The 24,870-nt window shown below is 38.4% G+C and overlaps 2 protein-coding genes across 2 annotated transcripts in view; both read right to left on the reverse strand.

The window, feature by feature from the left end:
• LOC124154464 (symplekin) overlaps positions 1-5,986 on the reverse strand; it is a 42,572-nt gene extending 36,586 nt beyond the window's left edge. Inside the window, exons 1-4 of the mRNA XM_046528213.1 lie at positions 5,620-5,986; positions 5,339-5,532; positions 5,015-5,248; positions 4,128-4,283 (exon numbers count right to left, since the gene is read on the reverse strand). Of these exons, the coding sequence (XP_046384169.1) occupies positions 4,128-4,283; positions 5,015-5,248; positions 5,339-5,532; positions 5,620-5,712 (677 nt within the window). The 5' untranslated portion in view covers positions 5,713-5,986. The remainder of the gene's footprint in view (positions 1-4,127; positions 4,284-5,014; positions 5,249-5,338; positions 5,533-5,619) is intronic.
• A 9,254-nt stretch (positions 5,987-15,240) lies between these two features.
• On the reverse strand, positions 15,241-23,864 carry LOC124154465. The gene is made up of 2 exons (XM_046528214.1): positions 23,589-23,864; positions 15,241-18,765 (listed from the first exon to the last, which is right to left on the reverse strand). Exon 2 carries the CDS (start codon positions 18,747-18,749, stop codon positions 16,548-16,550), a length of 2,202 nt encoding a protein of 733 aa, XP_046384170.1. The 5' UTR covers positions 18,750-18,765; positions 23,589-23,864; the 3' UTR covers positions 15,241-16,547.
• Positions 23,865-24,870: the final 1,006 nt, after the last annotated feature.

Below are 24,870 nucleotides of genomic sequence, written 5' to 3' on the forward strand. Positions count from 1 at the left end.
TATTCACATTAAACACAAAGTCTTTTAAAATGACTGCTGTGGTGGATTAACCAACCAAATATCAGATTCATCCTAAGATGTGATGGAGGAGATAAAAAAAAACCACAGCAGCTGGAAAGAGTGCACGGAAAATCAGGGAGTTTCACCGAGACTATCTCAAAGTATTGTGATGAGCATTTGAGAAAGAATACTACGAAAAATAATCACCACCAGTGAATCGATTAAGGTACCAGCTGGTAAATGAAAGTTCCCACCATGTCATGCCGGTCATAGTGACTGGCCCAGAGCAACTAAATCCCAGATGATTTCTGATGCCAAGGGCGCCTGGTACTGATTTAGGGATGGATAATGACCAGAGTGGTCATTTAGACCACATCGCTTAAAAAGAGAGTAAATATCACTTTAGATTAATGGGGTACACACCTTGTAACAATTAAAAAATCATCTAAGATTTTCAGGTTTTCTTGGGGATTGCTTTGTTTTGGAAGTTGTCAAATCATTTTCATGCCATGAGTTGCATCTGAAGATGATGGTAGCTTCTCTAACGTCAAAATGACTCCAATAAGATACGGTTCGATAAAGTGCGTGCATATTTTATAAAATGTCAGCTCAATATTATCACATTCCTTAAAGTGTATGGTATGGCATGGTATTTGGAGGAGGCGACCGACAGCTTAGGTCATTTGTGCCAGGAGGGAAGGGTATGGAAGGAAGGGTGGAGAGAAACCCGATGTCGGCATTGGCCTTCTCTTAACGAAAGGCGCCAAGGGGACCATGGCTTTACGTCCCATCCGATGGACGGAGTGTTTCGCTTGAAATGTCCTCCACACAACACTCAAGCAGGGATCGGGCATATTTAAGTAAATGAAAGGTCGTAGCACTTTTCCACAAGAATTTTTAATGCGTACAACGCGTTTCGGCTCACTGAGCCATCATCTGGTACAAGACGCTTGAACACATGTGAAGATCCCTTTTATACCCTTGAGAGAGGAGAGTATTGGAGAAGGAGAGGATTAGACATCTTTGAGGATGGGGGGGGGGGGGGGGGGGGGGGTGGGAACGGGTGTACAGAGTATAGACAATGGGGAAAGATACAACTACGGGATGTGGACAACCCACGTTGGAGGGAGGGTTCTGGTCATAACTGTAAAATGACGACACGTGCGGAAGACCATAGCAAAACAGGAGGAGGGGGTGTTGAGAAGAGTGAAAAAAAGGGGGGCTTAGGGTAAAAAGAGGCCGCGTGTCTTTTGAAAGTGAGAGGAGTAAGTAGCGACACAGGAAAAAAAAAAAAAAAAGGCGGGGTGAGGAGTCCCTTTGGGTTAGCTGAGAAGAGTGAAAGTTAGCGGGGGTACAAGGGAGGAGATTGTCAGCAATAGAAAAAGGTCAAATGCGTAGAGAGGATGGGCGGACGGGAAACACCCCGTGGATGTTGGGGCACTTAAGGCGTGGGTGAGGAAAGAATTTCACCATTTGTTTTGGTGAAGGGTATCTTTATGAGAGGGGAGTGGGTGAAAAACACTTGCTCATTCATAAGCGTATTCAAATCACTTTGTACAATTTCGAATTGCTCAAAAACATCCAGTCTAGTACCCTTATTTTCTAAATGTAGAATTTCAGGTTTAAAATTACAATAATGTAAGGTCTGAAGAAGGTGTTTAGCGAGAAGTGACGTTTCATCTCCATTTTTCCAGCACCTTCTATGTTCTTTCATTCTGGTAATGAAACTTCTGCCTTTTTGGCCGATGTAACACATGTTGCATGACTCACAATTAACCTTGTAAATGCCAGATTGATTGATTGAATCTATTTTGTCTTTGTTGCGGCACAAAACTTTACCAAGAGTCTGGGGGTTTAAAAAGAGACATTGAATTTATTTTTGGGGAATTTGCGAGCAAGCCTATTTGAAAGATCCCCTACAAACAATAGCCGGCACCATTTTTTGGATTTCTCAGTGATGAGGGGAAGGGAGCAAAGCTGTGAAATAGCTCGCGTTTTTAACTTTCTTTGAAGCATTTTGGTAATGATGTTTACACTATAGCCGTTTGAAACTGCAATTGACTTGATATTAGAAAGTTCACTATTGAAATTCACAGCACTTAACGGTAAATTCACCAATCTATGCAACATGGAATGAAATGAGGATAATTTCTGGGAGGTTGGGTGGCATGAGTCACTTGGAATGATTGTATCACTATAGCAGGGTTTTCTATACACACCAAATTCATGTTTGTCACCAACTATGGATATGGAGAGATCAAGAAAGTTTATTTGTTTATCGGATTCTATTTCCACTGTGAACGTAATGTTGGGATGTTGGGTATTTAAAAGATTCAGAAATGTATCTAATTGTCTAGCACTTCCGGTCCAGCAGCAGATGATGTCATCAACATAACGGTACCAGTAGAAGATGTTGGATAAAAGTGGATGTCTGGAATCAAATAACTGGCATTCTAAATTGTCCATAAATATTTCAGCTAACACAGGTGAAAGAGGGGAACCCATGGCAAGGCCGTCTGTTTGATGATAAAAATTCTTATTATACAGAAAATAATTTTGGTTCGCACATAGAAATTTATTTACTTCTGTACCTGTACAGAAAACCTTGTTACTTACGAAAGACTTGCTGAAAGACTGCAACATCGACAACAGTGTGTCTAGTGAACTTCACCGTCTCATGGAACTATGTGCGAACCAAAATTATTTTCTGTATAATAAGAATTTTTATCAACAAACAGACGGCCTTGCCATGGGTCCCTTATACGGCAGCTTTTCTTGAGGGTTACAGGGACTTAGAACTGAAGTTCAACACAAAAATAGCTCTGTTAACCAGTTTACAAAAACGAGCTCTATGAATATGTGAAGGTGAATGAATGAGTGAAGCCTATTATAAAGGCAACTTTCCTCATAGATTAAAATTTTTGGGGAAGATAAAACAAAAATCTAATTAAAATTATTTTATTTTGCTTTGGGTACTAGCTGTCAGTGTGTTACGAGGATTCAACACATTGGACTAGTTTTCAGAGCAAGCAGCGTGGTGTAAAAAACAAATTTTCTTGAGACTTCACATAATTCTTCGAGTCTTCCAGGAGTGTTTCCAGAAGACCAAAATTCACAGAAGGTTCTAGGTTCTTATGCTAACAGACACTCTGATTCATTTGTAATGATATTTCTACATGTCATGAATCCGCAATGTTCGACTGATAAAGAAAGAACTGCTGGCATCACAGGAAATATGTACAAAAACACCTTTGCAGTCAACATGTTAACTAAAATGATCATTTTTTTTTTACACGTTCCCTGCCGCAGATTTTAAGACGAATTCACTCATTGCACCAAATGTCTTTCTTTTTTATTTCTCTTTAACAATTAGATCCTCTCCATTTGAGTTTTTGTGTGCTTTCAGCTTTGTACGCTGTGTCGGTCACATCATGTACGTGTCGCCGAAGCAGCTGTGACCAGCGGTCAGTGGTAAGTGGCTGATACATATGGTAGCACAGGGTGCAGGGGGCGTGCACCCTCCCCTTAAGGGGTCGCAAGCATTGCCGAACATTGCTGGACCACAATGGTAACTTTTTTACATGGGCAATATTGGCATTAATTTGGTAATACTGGTCATATATTGTTTACCATTGATTTTGATTGCTACTGGTCCGTTGCAGTTTTGACATAGTCACAGTAGAAATTGAGCAATGTGTTAAATTAGTTCATTAAAATGTTTTTATCAAGCAGCCACTGCAAGGTATTGAGATTGCTGAACCACAATTGTACCTTTTTCGTATCATAAGATGGCATTATCTAGAATATGCGTATAATCAGTTTACATTAAACTTTCTTAAAATTTACATGTGACTTGATTATTTTTTCATTATGATAGAAGGTAAAGACAGCTCAAGTTATCTTTTGTGCCCCCTCCTCTTTTGAGTTTTTTTCTGTATCCGCAACTGCGAACGGCATGCTATTAGTGGCCAAAAAAAAGTGACTCATTCATCAGTTATTATGACTGAAATGGCACGAAGATGAAGTGCTTGTTTTGGTCATCATGACTGAAGCGGCAGTGAACGTGTTAAGAGAAAACTGCAGCACCATACGCAAATAGGAGGAAAATAAGGAGGGGTTATAGTTACTTGGCTTCCTCTTCCAACTTCCTCCGGCGTGCAATCTTCAGGGTGAGCGGAATGTCCTCAAGAGAGAAGTCATTCTCCCGCCGCAAGCTATCCTCTTCCGGATACGTTTGGAGAAGAACAACTGATTCCAAAAACTTCACAGACAAAGTCCTTATCCTAGAAAATACGAAATACAGCCCTATTACAAGATATTGAAAATGAATTCCCAAAGGTATCTGAAAATGAAGAGGGTTAAATATTAAACTACATTAATAATTTCAACCTAAACTTAATAGTCCAAAACCAAATATTATGAAGTCGTGCGTGCTGTGTCGGTAATTAACTTTGCCTGGTGCATAGGTGAGCAAAAAATTAGGATTGCCCATTAAATATCAAGAATTTTAGTGTTACAGTGTTAACTTATATGATTTGATTGTGGGACAAAGTTTCATGATTTTCATTTTCATGACCGAGTACTATTTGCCAAGTCTATGTAACTACATCTGTAACATAGATTCAGCCAAGTTATCACAGAAATTGTATCATAAACATTAGGCAAACAATTTTAATACCATAGCCGTGCAGCTTCTTTTTGCATTCTAAGCCAACTATAAAACTCTGGAATATTAAAGTTAGTCTTACTGCTTTTCTTCCCAAAAATCACTGTTTTTCACTTTGCATGAACATACTCGTACTTGGGTAATTACACCACAATTCAACAAATAATTTACCCTATATTCATGAATGAGATCCTCATTTGAAAACATAAAAGTATAGTACATACACTAAGTTTAGCGGTCCAGGTATACGTTGGAACCAACTACCTTAATGGTTAAGAGTGAAAAGGGGCATACTTATTTACATATCACTGAAGGTAATGCGACCACTACTTGAATTAAGCTACTCACCCATCATTGTCACTATCAACCATCTTCGCTATCTGCGCTTTTATCTGACAAAGAATAGTCCAAGAGCTTTCCATGTCCTCGGTAACTGTTCGTGCACAAGCCAGCCAAGACAATGCACTTCGATAAAGATGCGTAGCAGCTTGAATTACCCTTTTTTGGACCTGGGCTGAAGGGTCCTGAAGGAATATCTGAAGGTTTCTTACAACTTTAGGTAGAACATCTGGATCCTTCTTGCTACGGTCCGGGAAGAAAACAAACTTAAATCTTGTACAACTAATCCAAAAACGTCATTGCCTATGGCACAGATTAAAAGGATATACATACCAGGCCTCTTCAATAAAAGAAACAACAAATTTGCGGACATCAGCATTGCGATCACTCTGAAATCCAAGCATTTCATCAAGAAAATTGTCCAGCAGATTCGGCTCCTTGAACACAATTATTTCTTGCACTCGTCGCAGATTATCAGTTTTACTGCTGTCATTCGCAACTGCTGCTTGGTTTAGCAAATCAACGATCTAAAACAAAGCATTGCCATGAAATCGGAAACCACAGCATCCCATTGATGGATTCCTGAACAACAGCCTGAGATTTAATATACTCACTCTTTTATAAGATGAAACACTGTCTTCCATTTCTTCTTCCATAAAGAACTGGGCTGCGGTGCTCCGCCGAGATTCGAGATCCTGTCGTGCCATTTCGAATGCTTCCAGTAAACTTTGTTGAAGGGCAATAAAATTCTGGCGATTACTAAACACTAAAACGAGACTTAATCATATTTTTCGCAGGAGAACATTACTCATTAACTGAGAGCACAAAATATCAACAAACTTCATCACCGGTGAATATTAAACATCTTTCCCATCACATTACATTTCGGCAACTTCAAAACATGCCTGTAACCAGAAACACGACCATACCAAATACACTCACAGGAGGCTCGAAATACAAGAAAAATGAATGAAACTCCACATCAACAGTGTGTCAATGGTCAAGTTACCCCAATGCGAATGGTACGCCACTTTTATGGTACCGTAAAAACATGTCACTGTAGATATCGTGTTATATTAAAATTTATCTTGGTTGCCTTTGTTACGATAATTAATCAAAGAACCATCAATGTCATTCATTCTTATCAATGATGGGTTGTACTTTTGTTTCTCCCTTCAAATCATTTTTTTAATAATTGAACAATAAGAAAAGTACGACTGGGACGACGTAAGTGACATCTATATAAATTGCGTGGTGAGAATCAGAACCTTACGAACAGCGTCCGAATGAAACAGGATCGAATTTTCCCATTTGATAATACCCCGTTCATACAATATTGAACGTTACGTATGCCCATAAATTATAAGAACAGAAGCTTCTGAACCGTGGCCTCTTTAAATTCTATGAACACATATTTACGGTAAAATTTTTGTCGCCCCGCGCACATTTTAATAAGATTACATAAGCCACCACTCGCAGCGCTGACGGCACGGCGATATCAGAGTCCTCTGGCAGGCAGTTCTCTACACACACTGCTACACTACTCCCTCATAGTTTTGTACTTGATTTTTATTGGTTTTGCCTTATGGATAATTCAGAGGACTCTGATCGATGTCCTTGTTTCACGGAAAAACAGAGTTCAAAGCAATATAGCCACTTTCTTTGCATGCAATTTATTTCACCATTGAAAGCGAACAACTTCCCATGTCTGAGCAGTGGCCCGGGAAGGCAGAGGTTCGATTCTGGTCAAGGTAATTTTTTCTCATAGTAGGCATGGACACTTACCCATTAAAAAAAATTGGGAGTCAACGTGAAGTGAAATAAAGGCGGTAATGAGACCCCATCACTCACCATTGTGGGGAGCAACCTAGAAAATAGCCAAGGTGTGTATGCCTGCTTTAGTGGGGTAGAAAATTTTAGAAAAAAACAGGGTACTAAAAGTAAAGGGTTTTTAACTAATTTTAACTCTTTTTATAATCGAAAAAACTCCATTGTCTAAGGAATCTATTGTAAATTCTTGATTTTTCAATTTTTTTTCTTTTATGAAGGAAAGAACCCAGACGGCACAGGAAGTTTTCGTACCTAAATACGAGGGTGGACAATCAAGATACAAAAATCGCGCTTAGGAAGTTACTTAGAAGGTTTTGTTTCTTTATTTCCTTTAATGACGAAAAAAGATGCAAGAGGACTGGCAAATTCATATGCATCGATAAAATTGTATCTCATCGATAAAACTGTATTCGGTCTGGGACTATTTTCTTTCGCGGGTGGTGCCATCTGGTGCCATCGTGCCATATCCTCCTAGAAAGATCACATGTCTTCACAAGCCGTTGGAGATGGCATGGTTTACGTCACGTCTCACCACATTTCAGGGATTTTTGTGGTTAAGTTTGTGAAAAATAGAGTGTCTGGTAATGGTGAAGTTTCCCTTATTCTTTAATTTCATTCTCTGGGCTTCAGAAACGTGTTTGTGAGATATTTTTGTTAAAAATGCCTTCCGTGTGTGTAATGTCGGGATGTAATGGAAACTCCGGGACATGGCTCAAGTTTTTAGCTTTCCAAAAGATCCTGAGTTGAAGAAGAAGTGCATTTGGGCGATAAGAAGAAAACATTTCACCCCTACGAAAAACTGTGAGGTATGTACTCTTTCTCGCTGTAATTATTTGGATGTAATTTTAAGTTAGAAGTGGCTTCGGGATGTTGATGCATCAACATCCCGAACTATTCAGTACTGAAGTACTATAGTACTATTCAGTACTAAAAATGGTGATTCAAAATATTGTAGCAGCAATTCTTTTGAAAATTCTTGCATTTTAGTTGTCTTTTTTGTATTAATTCATTCGGTAAACGTGTGGTTAAAGGAGAAACTAGGAATAAGCTGCCAAGTTTATAGGATCGAATATTGCTTCTTAGCTTGCCCTATGGTGTATTACACGTCGGCTTTCATCATTTCAAATTATCTTATGCTATAGTTTAAAACAATAAAAATATCAGGCATAAAAATATTTACTATATTTACGAGCCTAGTAATTTGATTTCTCATGCAGAAATACCAAAAATTGGAAATGATTTGACCTAATAAGTTACATGGTATTTTATTATTTATTAATTTTAGGTGTGTGAGCTTCACATCGCACCTTGTGATATCAGAAAATAATCTGTGGCCTTGGACGAGAAGACGAGGAGAAAATTCTTGCTGAATTGGAGGTGCCCAGATTGGAGGAAGGTACCATTGCTTCACTATGTTACCTGTCGCCAAGAAGACAGACATTGTGGCAGAAGTGACATATTTGTGGATGTGGATTTGATTTGTGCAAGTTGGTGCAGTGATAGTGGACGTTCATCGGAGAAAGTATTGACGATAGTTTGTATGTATCGACCAGTCCTCTTTTAAATAATTTTCTATTCGAAAGAGAATAAGAGTAATTGTTTCGCTAAATTAGATGTGGGATAGAAGAGAAAATTGGAAATATTATTGTGGTTGACAATAGAAAATACATAATATATGTATTGTATTTCTGTGGGTTTTTTCTTTCCTGCCTCTTTAAAATTTCTTGCGGTGGTGACTTCATGCAAAGTAAGTATAAAATCGGAGGTGTGATCTAAGAGATAACATGTTTTATTTTACAAGTGTTTATGCTGGTGATTTGGCAGGACTTTCATATTTTAATAGGGTGATACATTTACTGCAGTGACCTAGGGACTTTTACTCATCCCAAATAATTTTTCAAATACTTCAGCGCCTGATATGGGTAAGTTTTAGTAGCTGAGACTGAACTATACGTTAATTTTTGCTTGCATTTTGATGAATTCGATCATACTAACAGCAGATGTGTCAGCAATCCTGTTTCATCGGCAATTTTTATTTAAAAATTTTATTTCGTCAGGCTTTAGGGTAAGCTTTTTAATGCTCGTGGGCTATGTGATGTCTTATTTAGTGTCAAAATTAATAAGAATTTACTCTCATTAACATCTCAAGGTTTCCAAGTAAGTACGAGCCACTTAACAATGCTGGATGCTGGGGGTGCGTGAATTAGCCATGAGAATCTCATTTTTCGCAGAGTTATTTAAGTGGCCGAGTAAGTTTTGTAAGTTCTCAATGGGTAAATAATACTATATCATGAATTCTAATTACCATGAAAAACTCACAACCGACAAAACTTTGTCGGTCGTGAGTCTTTCATGGTAATTAGAATTCATGATATGGTGTTATTTACCTATTGAGAACTTACAATTCATAATGATTCGTATTAAGGTTCTCGCTACGGTCGGTAGCTATCGATTGTGGTGCGTTCGATACATTTTTCGATCGTGCGAGTTACGATATATCTAATGTCGACCTAATCGATTGAGATTAGCCTGAGTGCCGTGTTCCTGCGCGCTTCGTATCCAATCGTACGTGCTTAGTAGCGGACATTCACATGCTGCGTACGCGCTTCGTCGACAGGCCGCGAACGGAAATTATCCATTGACGAAAAGCGACGGAGCGGCATAGTATCCCCTTAGTCAATGGGTACTATGTACATACGAATTAGATACGGAGGGTTCTGTGCCGTCTGGGAAATTGTTTTATACTTGGGGGGTAGTGGTCCCCCAGTCACTGCAAGCGCGACCCTATTGGAAAATTCTTATAAGAAAATTTCCTATCAGAAATTGGGCATTTTTCTTATATGAAAATTTCTTATAAGAAAAATGCCATTAGAATTTTTCTTATAAGAAAATTTTCATTCATCTTTTTTCATTTTCAAGTATCAATTACAAAATGTTATTTATTAGAAATTTTCTCATGGAAATATTTATTATAAATATCATATCATCATGCTTGAAACACTTGCGCAAATTCTATAAAAAGCTACATGAGATTTACCTCCCTCCTGAGAGTACAAAGTTAGCATTATACCTAATTTTTTTCCAAATGTAGGTGCCTATATCTGGTACACAGCAAACCTAATGATTTCCCATGTACCAAATGTAGATGTCTATCTTTAGTGTGCATCAAGCAAGGACATTCAAGTTCTGTAAAGTTCACCTGACTGGCCAGACAATGCGAGATACCATAGAGGTCCTTCAGGTCATGGGTTCTGCATAGGGTTAACGTCCCACATTCTAAAACAAACTAAAAGCAATGAAACCAACGATATCCTTTAATGATGGACTGATAATAGAATATGGCTTTGGCAATCACTACGCAATGAAATATAAAGGAATTGCAATATGGAATATGATTTAACCTGGAAAATTGAAGAAGCAAATGATATAAAATTCAAGTTCGACTTGGGATACTTCAAGGAATTATATGGGAAGGAAAAGGAAAAATTGATAAATCAAATACATACAAGAAATGTTTGTATAAGATACCAGAGAGAATGACCTCTACATGCAGATTTGGATAGATAATGAAAGAAATAGACAACCCTGACGGCACAGAATCCTCCGTATCTAATTCGTATGCAGATAGTATCCATTTACTACCGCTCCGTCGCTTTTTGTCAATGGATACTATCTGCATACGAATTAGATACGGAGGATTCTGTGCCGTCTGGGAAAGTAAAATGGAATTTGATGCCATTTGGAGAAAAGGATACATAGAATATGGCTAACAATTAGTGCAAGATTTAGGGAAATTAATAGGAATCCCAGAAACACTGATTGAGTATAATATTTTATGTATTTTCCATAAAATAATAATTGTGCAGATGTTATATAGGTTTACTCATACAATTAATTCATTCTCATTCTCTTCAGAGACGACTAAATCACTCACTTTGTCCATTGAAACACTTTTCATTAAAACTTCGACTTATATTAGATATGCCACAATCTGAAAAATATACATGTCTATCTAAATTAATGATGAAAAGTTTAAAATTCCTCGAAACTGTCTGTTTAAGGTAACATGATTTTAGGAATGCCAGTTTTGTAAGACTTACCAAATGAGGTCAATGCCTTATTTTTGTTAAAAGCACACGACTTATTTTATTAAACTGCTATCACAAAAACATGGTGAATGATTAACATATAAAAGCAATACTTAGCAACCTAACAACCAAACAAGGTTTCCATGGCAACCGTATCCTGCAACGTATGCAATCGTAGTATATATTATGCTCATTCATGGATCATATCAAACTTCCATCGGTTAATTAATCTATAGACTCGAAACAGACAGATTTTATAAGTCTACAATTTTTCGTGTGCTCTCAGGGATATTAACAAGTCTCATAAAAAGAAGCCTCAGCTTCTTGGAACCATTTATGTCAAAAACCATACGGAAAATGCCAATAAATTAGCAGAACATTACTTAACAAAGATTTATACATTATTTCCAAAAAATCTTATAAGAATTTCTTAAATAATATCAATTGCCAACATAAGTTATGGTGACTTAAATGCCTGCCGGATAAAAACATGAAAGTTATGCGACCAACATTCTTATAGAATTCTATAAGAAATGCAAAGTTCTTATAAGAATTTCTGTAAGACTTATAGAATCCTATAAGAATTTCTGTAAGACTTATAGAATCCTATAAGAATTCTGTAAGACTTATAGAATCCTATCAGAATTCTGTAAGACTTATAGAAATCTATAAGTCTTACAGAATTCTTATAAGAATTTCTGTAAGACTTATAAGAAATTTCCAATAGGGGACGTCGATTTGACTTCCAGGTGTCTTATGCATGGGGGTACCCAGCGAGGGGCAAGGGTAGATGTTTTAGGGGGGGGGGCGCAGCTGCCCCCCCCTAGAAGCAAAAATCGCAAAAGTCTTTAAGCAAAATCAGTACTGAATTAAAACGAAAGCATTAGACAAATTTTCTCTAAACCCACGAAAAATTATAAGAATTAGTAATAGTAGATATGTAACGAAAATAAAACTATTTTCACAAGGAAATAATCTCATAAACTTATAAAGCGCTGTTATAATTTTCTTAAAATGTTGGTTTCATTCACTTTTTCCACGCTAAAATGTCACAACTTGGCTTGCCTCCTCTAGACTACCTATGGCTTACCCCCCTTAGTTATGATCCTGGGTATGCCCGTGGTCTTATGGACATGCTTTGGATGTCTATTGGATGCCATTTAAATGACATCCTGTGAAGGCCATTAAGGCCGTTTTACACGGTACACGGAATTGCGCAGGTTAGAGCTGCATTAATTTCTAAAATGGCGTGGAATTGCGCGTATGCATGAACGAAATTAGAACAGGGGCTATTTTGCTGTCTCGCATCCACGCATTCTCGCATGTGTTCTAGCAATTCACCGCTTTACACGACGCAATTTTGATTGCTCCTTCACACGTACGTCAGACTGCGCAATTCTGTGTACCGTGTGTAAAACGGCCTTTACAGAGACATGAATTAGATGTCACTCAAATGACATTCTATTATAAGGTCACTACAGGGACATCCATATATGGAGGCCATAAAAATGACAATCAATGGAAATGATGTAAAATAGGTCATAAATAATAAAAATTATGTATGTATATGAAATTAAAATTTCTTAATGGTGCTGGATAGTTTTCTTTAGTGACGGGAGGACCGGTGTTACGTGTATTCATGGAGAATTAATCATGCATGTATTACTGTCACATGAATATAGTTGCTGTTATCTGCATTGAGTTGTGAATCAATGATAATATGACTGTGCAGTGTTTTGTTTGCATTTTGTGTATTCTTCCAGATTCCTCGGAAGGGTATCAACAGCTGAACATGTGAGTAGATTGTGAGGCATTACAATTATTAGGCAGAGTTTATTCATGTTATAGTGAACCATATTTTACCAAGTGGATATCTTGAATGTGTTGCCTATGCAGATAGGTCGAGGTCGACTCGAGTTAAACTTTAACAATTAACCAGATGTTACCATTGCATTCAAATCAAAGGATTACTTTTTACCAAATTGTAACTTTACTGCGAAAGCGCAATTCTGTGAGGCCGGAATTCTGGCCTCGAGGAATTGGATTAATCCACAAAAGAAATACAGTAGCCTATTTTAGAAACTCCAGGCTTGAGACCATGCGCTTTTACTACAAACATAAATGCAAAAAAATAAGGTTTTGCTATTAGCACAAAGACTGATATGTGCTGGAAATTTGAATTGACAGCAGTTTTCGTCTCATGGTGCCATGACTCGTAATTGTCAAGAGTAAGTAGGTTTACAAACTATGTACTCGCAATCAATGAATGTGACGAAAGCCTATTGTGTATATTCATAGACTGCATCACTTTTTCATCAGTTTAAGTTACCTATGTAGACTCAAAATAGACAGATTTCATGTCTATGATTTTTCATGTGCTCTCATGGCTGCCTTTCCATGAATTATACGTATGAATAATATGTGTGATGCATTTTCACATAACTAGCATGGTTTCAGGATGATAAATGATGCAGTGTCACCAGTGAGCTAAGCTCCATGAATTAGAAAATTCGTTAAATACTTTATACTAATCACCATAGATCCACTTGAAATCAGCGTGGATTCCAGGTGGGTCCAACCACTCAATTACCACCAACACCATATATCCGCGGGTCAACTTGGATTCCACCACCCATTTCTCACTGGGTACAAGGATGCACAGTAAAATTTTGAAACTTAGTTAGCCCAAAGAAAAATATTTGGGCCACATTATATATAAGTTTAATTTTTGTTAAACTCTTCTCCTTGATGCTACTCTTAGCATCATAAACGCTCGAAAATTTTATTAAAAAATTAGTCAACAGAGTAAGTGATCTAAACGATGATATGCTTAATGTGAAAATGCAATGAACAGTCTCAGAGTTATTTATGTGTGTCTACAAGAGTTTGTCGTGGACCACACGCTTTCAAGAAATCCACCTCGAGAAAATGGTCCTCAATATTTTGAATATATAAAATCTGGCTAATAGGAATTTTAATAGTCTACTCACCAAGGTGCTGATGAAATTATTTAAAGAAGTCCAATGGCTGATAGCCCTCCTTTCCAAATACTGAAAAAGACATCCACAGGGTGTCTACAAGCGGTACGTTTGGGCATCCATAGGGAGTCCAGAGTATGACATCCAATGGATGTCCCCAAGTGGGACATTTGGACATCCATAGGAAGTCCTGTGGACAGCAAATGGATGCCAGCCGTGATATCCAATGGAAATCATTGCAGTGGCTGGGCCCAGGGGCGGATCCTGGATTTCTTTCTGGGAGGGGCACAAGCAAGGCCGTGTCCAGGATTTTGTATTGATCCAGGGGGGGGGCACGTTCCCCCGTGCCCCCCCCCTGGATCTGCCTATGGCTGGGCCTGACCTCCCCACTCGCCATGCCACTGGCCTGCTTCATGGATTTTTAATAGTATTTGATGAAGTGGACTGGGTATACACACAGACATTCTCAAGAAAATAGGTGCAGATTGGAAGGATAGGTGAATCATTTGTTATCTGCATTTTGGCTCATACTGGAAGTGAGGGAGGAGGACAAAGAATCAGAGTCGGCAAGCATTGGCCAAGGGTTAAACAGAAACATGGTTTAAACAGAATACAATAGCACCTTCAGAGTAATCAATACATGCCCCCATAAAGGTATATTATTGAGTGATACTGCAGTAAACCACAAATTAGAAATAATGTCTCAGTATTCAATTAATACTTGTTGCAAATAATGGTAATTGTTTTGAGGATGATGATTCACCACATTCCAATGGTGCCTCAGAGTATCTCATACTTTCAACAAAACAGGCCTTCGGAAAACCTTCTTACGAAAGTTGTGAAGTGTGAAAATGTATTTTATCATTTTTATATCATTGTACAAGCATAATTAGGATTAAAATTCCTTTCTGATATTTAATTTGTTGTGTGTTGTTTACACGCATATCCAAGCCCTGGATGATGAAAACCAGCTCCCAGGTAGTATTCGGACCCATGACATCAGGATTAGCAGGCGAGGACTCTATTCCACCACCACAAGAAAATGTGGGCATAGGTATTCCACGTTTATTGAACTGCCCATGCAAAAATTTGGAAAACTGTTAATCCACAAATTATTATAATAATCACATTTCTGTATTCCCAAGGATTATGAAGAGAAGTGGAAGTCACTACTGAACCCACCTCCAATCAGGATCTCAGGAAAACAGAAAAAATCCTTTAGTTGTTAATTTACGACTCACTTGAAATATTAAAATGCCATCCCAATAAAATAAAAATCCCACCTAGCCTGCATTTTACAGGCAGATGAAAGAGAAACTGTACATAAGATCATAGTTAATTTCCTTTGATAGTATATATTTGTTTTATACAAATATGCTGCAAATTAATGCAAGAAAAAGAGCTGAACAAGTCACTGCGGTAAATAAAATAAATACAGAAAACTGGTCTTTGTCTTCTTCAGAAAAATAAATTACAGAAAATTATTTCCACAGCAGCAATTCTGAGTTTTGCACATCACACTCTTACACAGTATATAATTTTTGATTAGGCTTGAGTTTGTCTACTCACTAGGAAAGAGCAGCGCTAATATTGACAATCAGATGGTGACTACAAAATGATGTATTATATATATGAACTGCTTAATCTAAGTAATACTTCTTGAGGCCATTATTCCCCTTAGAATTACAGGAAATCTCACAAACTTTAATTAAATATTCAAACTGCTTTAGTAGTCAATTTACACTATCATAATTGATACCTTTATATCCAACTTTCATGTCACGTACATTTCTAATGAGGCATACATAATTGAGATGAAGTTAAGCTTATTACCATTACTAGCTTATTACATTACTAACAACTTATTACCCAAAGAATAGTAGGTAAATTTTGTAGCTCATGGCAATACCAAAAAAATAATAAAAAAATTGCTTTATACTATTGAAACCATTTTTTTTAAATGAAAATATTAATTTTTGTTTCATTTTGCAGCTTATTGCATAAAATTGTACAAGTTCAGAATATCAGCTCCACAACTATCAGCCATAATTAATTTTAAGATTTTGATAAAAGCCAATGAATAAATAGCCTCATACATACTACCCACAGGATTTTTAAAGCTTTTTTTTGTCAGAAAGTGAATTTTTTGCTTCAGCAAATAAAATCTAAGCATGCTAAAGCAAGCATTAGGAAAACAGAAGTATCCACTCACTAAAACTGTGTGAGTGGTGATATGTCTGAAGCAGCTAGTAAATTGTTCCCAGAAAGTAAACAAGCACAAAAGAATGTTCAACACTAGCACAAAATATTATTGAATTAACAAAGCTGTATGACTGAAGAGGTCAAAGTTGGGATGCTGACCTGCATCTGCCACAAGCAAGCATGTTCAACTGGGAAAGCTATATACATATAGTTGGTTGTGATCAAGAAAACCCCTTCAAAGACACTAAAAAGAAAATAGACCTCCGCTTCTCAATGCTAGCATTCACCCTACATACAGAAATTAATCAGTTATTCCATCTTCAAGGAAGCATATGCTACATATCTGTGGCCAAGTAAAACAGCCTGAAGTTAAATGCTATGAAAAATGCATTAAACACCTCCAACATCCTTAATTAAATTCATGCAGGTATCATTTTTCACTTTTCAGGACCCTTCCTCTGGAGCATTAAATGGTTTGAAGTGTGTTTCCTCAAAGTATTTTCCATCATCTGTCTCCTGTACTATAACAACAACTGGCACTTTGTTGTCATAATACAGGTACTTTGCACCCTTTTCATCAATTTGCAATTTTGTACTCTCCTCATCTATTATTCTTCTAATTGTTTTAAAATAATCTTGGAGAGTGAGTCTTTCATCAAGATCAAAGACAAAGCAACGATAAAATTGAACAAGGGCTTCGCCACATGTACGAAATTTGACATTTCCTTGTTCGTTGAGAAAAAAGACATCAGTATTGTGTTTATCAAACTCCCTCAAAAGAGCCGCATTTGAAAATTCTTTGTTTATCTGGCTCAAAAACTCCTCCTCGACACTCTCTGAATTTTGAATTCCCCATTTATTGTTGAATACATCTTCATTATAATCATCACCAAGCCATAATTTTGTTTGAATCTTGTCATCTTCATATTTTCTAATTTTCGTTTTCAGCAACATTTTTTTGAAAAGTAAAAGAAACTCATAGTAATCAATGAAAGTCTCCTTTGTTTGGCATCCTTTATCTTTTGCCAAATTTTCTGCTTGGGATAACATTGAGACCATTTCTTCTTTTTTCTTACCTTCGTCTTGTCCAGAATCATAGTATCTGGAGAATACTTGACTTAGACTAGACACAAGGTCATCGTTCAGCTCCAAAACTATATTCCCATCAATGTTGATTGAGTTCCTTTGTATTTCTGATCTCACTTCCTTCATAAGCCTCATTGTTTCCCACGACAACTGCAGAAGGCCACTTGAATTCACCTTGGGTGCATCAAAGACATTTTCTCCTGTATTGTAGTTAATGGGATAGTTAATTCCAGCTTTTGTGTCAAAAAACATTTGCCCTTTCGTAGTAAGGAATCCGCCTTCATTGAAATTTATCCCTTTGTCAAACTTTGTTTGTCCTTTGATGACTAATCTAAATAACTCATCTTTTGATCCAATATTGGTGATACCTTTAATTAATCTGGCATTGCCTTCCATCGTTGGACCCTCACCCATGGTTTCCTTGTTTAGTCTCCTCCAAGCTTTCATCCTCCTTTTACTGTCTATACCAGCAGCAAAATTGCTCTTAATCCCTTCCTGCACATCTTTAACAATCGCATTCGCAGTTTTTATATTAACTGCAGCATTGTAAAAAAAGAAAAGAGAAGCTGTCCACTGAAATAAATCAAGTTTAGTCAATTCACCCCTCTCTTTCCTCTCCATCAGGTATGCTAAGCCATTAACAATGCCAAGGCCATTGACTGACAAGGAGCCAAAATTTAAAAAATTTATGATGTATTTACTTGTGGTTCCAAGCAGGCCACCTCTTGCCACCACAGCTGCTGCTCTAGTACCAGCCACTGCACTTCCAATGCCAAAGGCACCACCAAGGACAGAGAGCCAACAATTTCGAGCCTCACTATCACATGGTGAGATGGTTTGATCATGTGTTTGCCGATCATACAAATTTTGTATACCCCGAACTAATCCGCTCACCCCAGACACAGCAAAACCTATCAAAGATGCTGTTGCCAATGGGGCAGCAGCAGGGATTGCTAATCCTGCCAACCCAACACCCGTTGCAACAAGGCCAACTCTAGAACTAGCCTTATCAAGTGCACCACATACTCTTGCTCCTGCATTGCAAGCTGGTGATGTGGAGAACTCAAGCAATACATCATCCTCATCATTTGAATGATATGTGCCATTTAAAGGATAGCAAAGTAAACTTTTGGGTAATTTGTTATTATTTTTGTAATCCAACCAATTTTTGTATGTACGACCAAGGGAATCTAAAAATATAGCATTACCACCACTGCAAACTTTAATTATGGGAATAAGAAATTTGTTTTCATAATCCTTTCCCACAACAAACAAAAATGCAACATGTAAATCACCTGCACCACTCTTTTCATACACTATTTCACATATACGATCTATTTCTTTCTTTTGGTCTCCGTCATAGCCAAGACCCTTTTCATCATCACATGATATTGATGGTTCACCATACAGCGCGAAGCCAACTTTTTTTTGCAGGGCCCATCTTTCATTCTCCTTGATGCAATCCCAAATCCTATCTCCAAGTCTCTCATAAAGACCCTGCTGGAGTTCAGTAGCTTCTTTCTTCCAATCCACAATGTCAGGAGAGTCCCAGTTCACCATGATGCGTTATGAATTTCTGGAATATTTCAAGGATGACACTTTTATTAAGTAGCACATACTAAATTTAATAGCATTTCTACCTGCATTTTAAGGTGAAGTAGGTTTTCACCACATCTGAGGATTGGACTTAAAGATTTTCAAAAATCCTTCATATAAAATTCAAAATGTCTTATGAGCTAGAATTACAAAAGTTTGGTTGGGCATAGGAACATAAAAGACCTTTGTATATTGTATCGTAGTTTTTGAGGATTAAATTTTGGTAGGAACACTTATCTAGCTATAATATGATAAATTTTGCTCTCAATGTTATACAGAGCACTCATTGTCAGAGCTAAAACACATTGTGTGGTTTCTGTAGACAAGGGTGGAGCTCCCCCAGTATAAGCCACAGGTGTGTTAATTTTACTACTTCCATTGTAAGGAGGCCAATTCCTTCCATGAGCAGGATTTTTGCTATGAATTTCCATGAAACCCAATATGAAAACCTGCACACTAAGGGCGGTCATCAAACAAATTTTTTCTAAATTCAAAGTCCGGCATACGTCAAAATGTATCCCGAGGTACCAAATTAACAGAGAAAAAATTTTGTTCCTGTAGGTTCACATCCTGCGGTGCCGCCAGGGTCATTTATGTTAAGAGTAGGCAACCCGCAACACCCACCCTCTTTTTACGCTATTTCGGCTGTAAGTGTTGTGATTTAAACAGTTTTTTTCAGCCGATTCTGCATCATTCATGTCTGAAATTGTCGAGGTAAGCCACAAAGATCGAAAAGTCACGTTTTTTATACAATAACCGATCTTAAAATGCAAAGAAGCGTAAAAGAATTTGAAAATTTCTTAATGAATGTTATATATTTTAATTTTCTGTACTCGAATGGGCATGATCGCACTAATACAACTCATCCGTTTTTATAGAACAACACCTTTCTCCTCTCCAACCCTGAAGTAAGGATCTCCTATCTCCCTTAACGCACTGCTCAGGTTACATCGTCTCCGAAAATGGCTCCGTGTTCCAAATTTTGCAGCTCTTCGCCCACCATGAGAACAGGTGCTACTCTGGCTCCCGGGGTGGAGCTGAACTCACCAGGTGGAGGAGGCTGCAACTCGAGCTCCTCCCGTACCCACCCACCCTTCAAGTCTTATGACATACCAGTCAAGATGCAATCATTTTTTGTTCCAAAATTGGTGGAGAGGAATGCTAAGTAAACAGAGTGGAAGGAGGTGAGCTGCTGAAGACCATGTAAATACAAATTTAAACAAAGTAACAATTGTCGGTATCCTCTCCTCTTTCTACCTTTCCCCTCTATACTCTTTTCCTGTATATATTCCCTTTACGCTACTGAAAAATTGTCTTGTACATGCGGATGGCAAAGTTTGGCGAGGCAAGGATTGCGTGCCGAAGTGCTTTGTTAAAAAGTGGATAAGCAATTAAAAACTACGATGAATGTGTTGATACGCTCTTCAGTTGAGAGTCATCTCTTTGGCGCTCCTCGACAGTTGCCTGGGAGAAATCTTCCTACATTTGAAGGTAATATGAAGTATTAGAAGTGGGTGGAGATTAAAAAGAAGCAAGAGAGAAGAGGATTTGATCCACCGATCCAGGAGATTGCACTTGTTGTCGCCGATAGGGTGGAGCCAGTGTGGAGCGACGCGTCTATACCTGTCATCTCAAACCGCAGCATCCTCGTGGCAGATTTGAGATACCTTACGAAGTGTAAAAAAATTACGAAGAGCACAAAGAAGAAAAATTCATCCGTTGTCCATCGAGACTTACAAATTTAAGGAAGATGCCAAAAGGCTGCTTGATGTTGCTCAATGCAAGTGTCTTCCGAAATTGGCCAAGTGCATTTGTCAGCCGAAGACATTAATTAAAAATGAAGAAATACCATTCCTTATAGACCAAATATCAACCAGAAAACTAGTGATTGGGGCTATTGATTAGAAAACCACAGAATAACATAGTAAAAAGGCTCCCAAAAAAAAAAGAAAATTGATAAAAACGGAGGAATCATTTGAAAAAAGGGCATCAACATCCTTAGCCCAGAAAATTGGTTTTGAACTCAAGTCTTTGTGCACTAAAGTTCAAGATGACCCGCCGCCTGTGCTCGACGATGAATGGCAACCATCCTCAAAGAAATGACAAGACTAAAATCAGGGAATTTTGCAGCAACGATTAAGTGCGCATCACGACTTCCACCGAAGAGCATGTAGTTATTCTTGTAGAATCCGGCAGGGTTTATTTGGGACATGCATCACCTGAAATAGGAGATGCAGAATGCCTCGTAAACATTGTCCTCGACTTTGTCAAAGCCGCTAGAATTGACACGTCTTCCATACGGTTCATCGGTTGTGATGGTTGTCCTAAGAACACCGGCTGTAAGGGAGGCGCTATACATTTTATTGAAGTGCGCCTCGAGCGTGCCTTGCAGATTTTTGTGTGCCTGCTGCATTCAAACGAACTCCCTCTTCGACATAAAATGGAGAAATCTGATGGGCCGACGACAGGACCAAATAGCTTGGTCCTGTCGGTCGGCCAATTGGCCACCTACTGAAGACTTTTGTGCAGCTGCTTGTGGTGAAATCTGCCTAATCCTGAACTAGATGCATCACTCATCAGCACACACCAAAATTATTCCCTGGCCATGGCTCGTAGTATTGGCAGAGGATACATCCCACAAGAGGTGATCGCTATCCTGGTGAAATGAATTATAGGATATGGGGAACGACGGCCAACTGAGTGATGCACGTTTGCATAGGAACAAGGACTGACAGTGGCTTTGATGCCCAACAATACCCAAGATTATCATGGAACTCTATACTATTCCAATGTGGTTCACAGTGAAGAGAAATTGGAAGATTACAGAAAGAGTAAAAAATGTCTAGGATATGCCTCAGAGTGTAAGAAAATTACCTAAAAAGTACAGGGAGGATTTTAAGAAATTCATTCAGAGCAACGCGTTTTTCGCTCATCCGGAGAACATCCTCATTGAATGATGAAAGGGCCGAAGGGCGAAGAGTAGCCTTCCGGAGGATACTGCAGGCAGAGGAAGGCGTGAAGGGCTTTTCACATCCCTCCAATTAACTTTAATTCGTCTGACTCAGTGGCGTAGCCAGGGAGGGAGTACAGGGGGTCCGGACACCTTCTCCTCCAAATATGAAAACACAATTATTTTCCCTCATAAAATATAGCAAAATATTGAAATATCATAAATTTACAAAATATTTTTTTAACAAATGAAGTTTTTTCGATTATGGAAAGTGTTAAAAATTAGTTACATAATACCATCTTTTTAAAAAATTTCCATATAAATATAAATATTCCAGGATCACATGTCGACAGCGGAGCTTGAATGTACGTTGGCCGACCAGACGGAGAAAAGTCCACCCCGCATCTAAATCCCTGACTTACCGTGCCACACTCAAGCCTTCGAGAGATGTGAAAAAATGGTCACAGAGACATCAGAGAGCATGAGATCAGCGGAGGGAAGGGATGGAAAAATACGCTAGAAAATACATTAAAGGAAAATTATGTCTAACTTTGGATCCAAAAAAGATTACATCTTAACTTGTAAGTCATAAGACTTTAATGGTCGGTTGGTAAGGGAGGAGCTCGAGTTGCAGCCACCTCCAAGTGGTGAGTTCTGGGTCACCCCGAGAGCCGGAGTGGCACCTGTTCTCATGGTGGACGGAGAGTTGCAAAATTTGGAACACGGAGCAATTTTTGGAGACGATGTAGCCTGATCAGCGCGTTGACATTAGTTCATAGGCAGGCCGTAGGGAGATGAGGAGATCCTTAATTTAGGATGGGAGAGGGGAAAGTGATGTCATTTTGACTTTCCTTCCTCCTTGGGTTGGGAGCCAGTGACGTAGCCAGAGGGGGGTCCGGAGCGTCCGAACCCCCACCCCCCGAAATATAAAAACACAATTATTTTCCTCATAAAAGAAAACAAAATATTGAAAAGTCATGAATTTGCAAAATATTTCTCTTACAAATGAAGATTTTTCGAATATGAAAAGTGTTTAAATTAGTTTAAAATCCTCTACTTGCAAAATTAATTAATGACAGCCAAAATAAGGCCCATTCAACGGAACCACTACTTGTTCAGGGATGTGTTCACCATTCCGAAGGCCTTAAAAAATACGGCATTGAAAGAGGTGGAGCAAGGATCGTGGTCTCCCCTTGTTAGTACCCTGTTTTTCAGAAATTTTCCCCCTGGTTTTGGGCCCCTCTGAACGAAATTCCTGACTACGCCACTGCTGGGAGCTGTCTTGTATAATGAATCTGGGAGAATGCTATTTGGGTAACAGAGCCTATACTGTTATCGAAATGACAATTTTAGCCAGATCTTCACCTGAATCAAGACTTAAAACTTATTTCACATTCTAAACAATGCTAGGGATGGGCGAAAATACTGTATGCAGAATGAAAATACGATAAATACGGTAGTTATCTTGATTTCGGTTGGATAACTTTTGCTCTGCGGCAGCCATCATAGACGACAAATTACGATCGACGAAAATGCCGAATTGTTACGAGGTGCGTTTGATTAAGGAGAGGATGATTTAAAAAAATTGTGGCATAAGAGGCTTGCAGCATACTTGAAAGGACGGGCGAAGATGGCCACACAGTTTTTACGAAGCCATTGCTAGTTGAGTCAGTTGCTAGTTGAAAGATGATCAGGTTTTACCTAACATTTGAAAATGGTCAAGAACACAAGCGTCCCTCAATGCAAGCAATCATGGTATACGGGCCTCACTCTATGTGGGCCATGACCAGTACCACGCCGTTTAACAAGCTAAGCAGAAAAGGTTACATTCTATGGCAGCAGAGTCAACTAACCTCTTTCGGGAAACCAGGAAACACCGTTGGCAACGTCCTCCTGAGTGACTTCACCGCTCAGAAAAGGCTCATGACAAGTAAATTATTTTTCTAAGGAGCATAGCTGGCAAAGATTATATACTCGAGCTGGTACAGCTGATATAGCCGAACGAGGTACTGTCACTAGATTGCCAGTGAGTGAATGCGCTTATGGGATGCAAGCGTAACTACTTCCTTCAGTTTCAACTAGGTCTACCTCAGCTCAGTCCTTCACCGGTACGAGAAGCACCGAGTGAATCTGCGATTTATCGCTACAGGTATTTAAAGTTATCACAAACATCACAGGGTGGGCTGGATTTTGTTGAGATTATCATCTATCACAGATAAGGCGTGGAGTTGGAAATAACTCACACGTCACCCTCCATAGCATCCATTTGCGTCATTGAGCTACAAGCTGATGGGCATGGATAAGATGCTTGACGGCAACCCGCAATTCTGGGAAAATCCTTTCAAAGATATTTTATCCCATAACTCTGCTGAGAAACCTCCCAATGACCTCCTAATCGTAGAATTACCAGTCACCAATATAGCAAGAAATTGTTATTTGCGACAAGGTGTACGTTGAATTTAGCCATAGTATAATGTGCAAAAATCAAGATGGCAATTATTCATAAAATATGTATTCAAGTGACCAATGTCATTGAACAGGCAGTCAGTCGCCTATATGCACGGATATCATATCCTTTCTTCGCTTAGTCCCGCCGCCGTTTCGTGGCCGCCACAGTGGTCCGAGTGGCCGGGGTGGATTTACATAAATATGGTTGTTAAAATTAGAATCGCAAGTTATTGCAAAAACTGCATTCTGAACATTGTTATATATGCTTTTGTCTATCTCACAGTTCAAATAACTCCGTGTAGCCTGATGTCGATATAAACGATAATTACCGTTAAACATAAAATTCAATTAAAAATCAACAGGTTTTGAAAAATTATAAAAATATTTATTAACGAGTAAAATGTAACAAACACTGTCTCTATTAATTTCATGAAGATCAATTTAATGGATAAAAATACTTCGAATCCAATATTCTTAACAACGACTCTGTGATGAAGCCACAAATTTATCTATTTTCAACGGAAAAAACTTGGTCGCCAGAATCACTCTGACATGCTCTACTTTGAGCAGCTGTAAAAATTATATTAACGTATTCCATGCTCTGTATGGTAGCCTATCTTAAAGAATACATGCTTAATAATGAATATCAACTATTTTTGGTTGATTTGCGCTAACTTCATTTTTCGA

Source organism: Ischnura elegans, chromosome 2 (genome assembly GCF_921293095.1).
Source record: "Ischnura elegans chromosome 2, ioIscEleg1.1, whole genome shotgun sequence".
NCBI lineage: Eukaryota > Metazoa > Arthropoda > Insecta > Odonata > Coenagrionidae > Ischnura > Ischnura elegans.

Excerpts from the sequence above, each read along its gene's own strand:
- LOC124154465 (XM_046528214.1), bottom strand. The coding sequence starts at position 18,749 with ATGGTGAACTGGGACTCTCCTGACATTGTGGATTGGAAGAAAGAAGCT.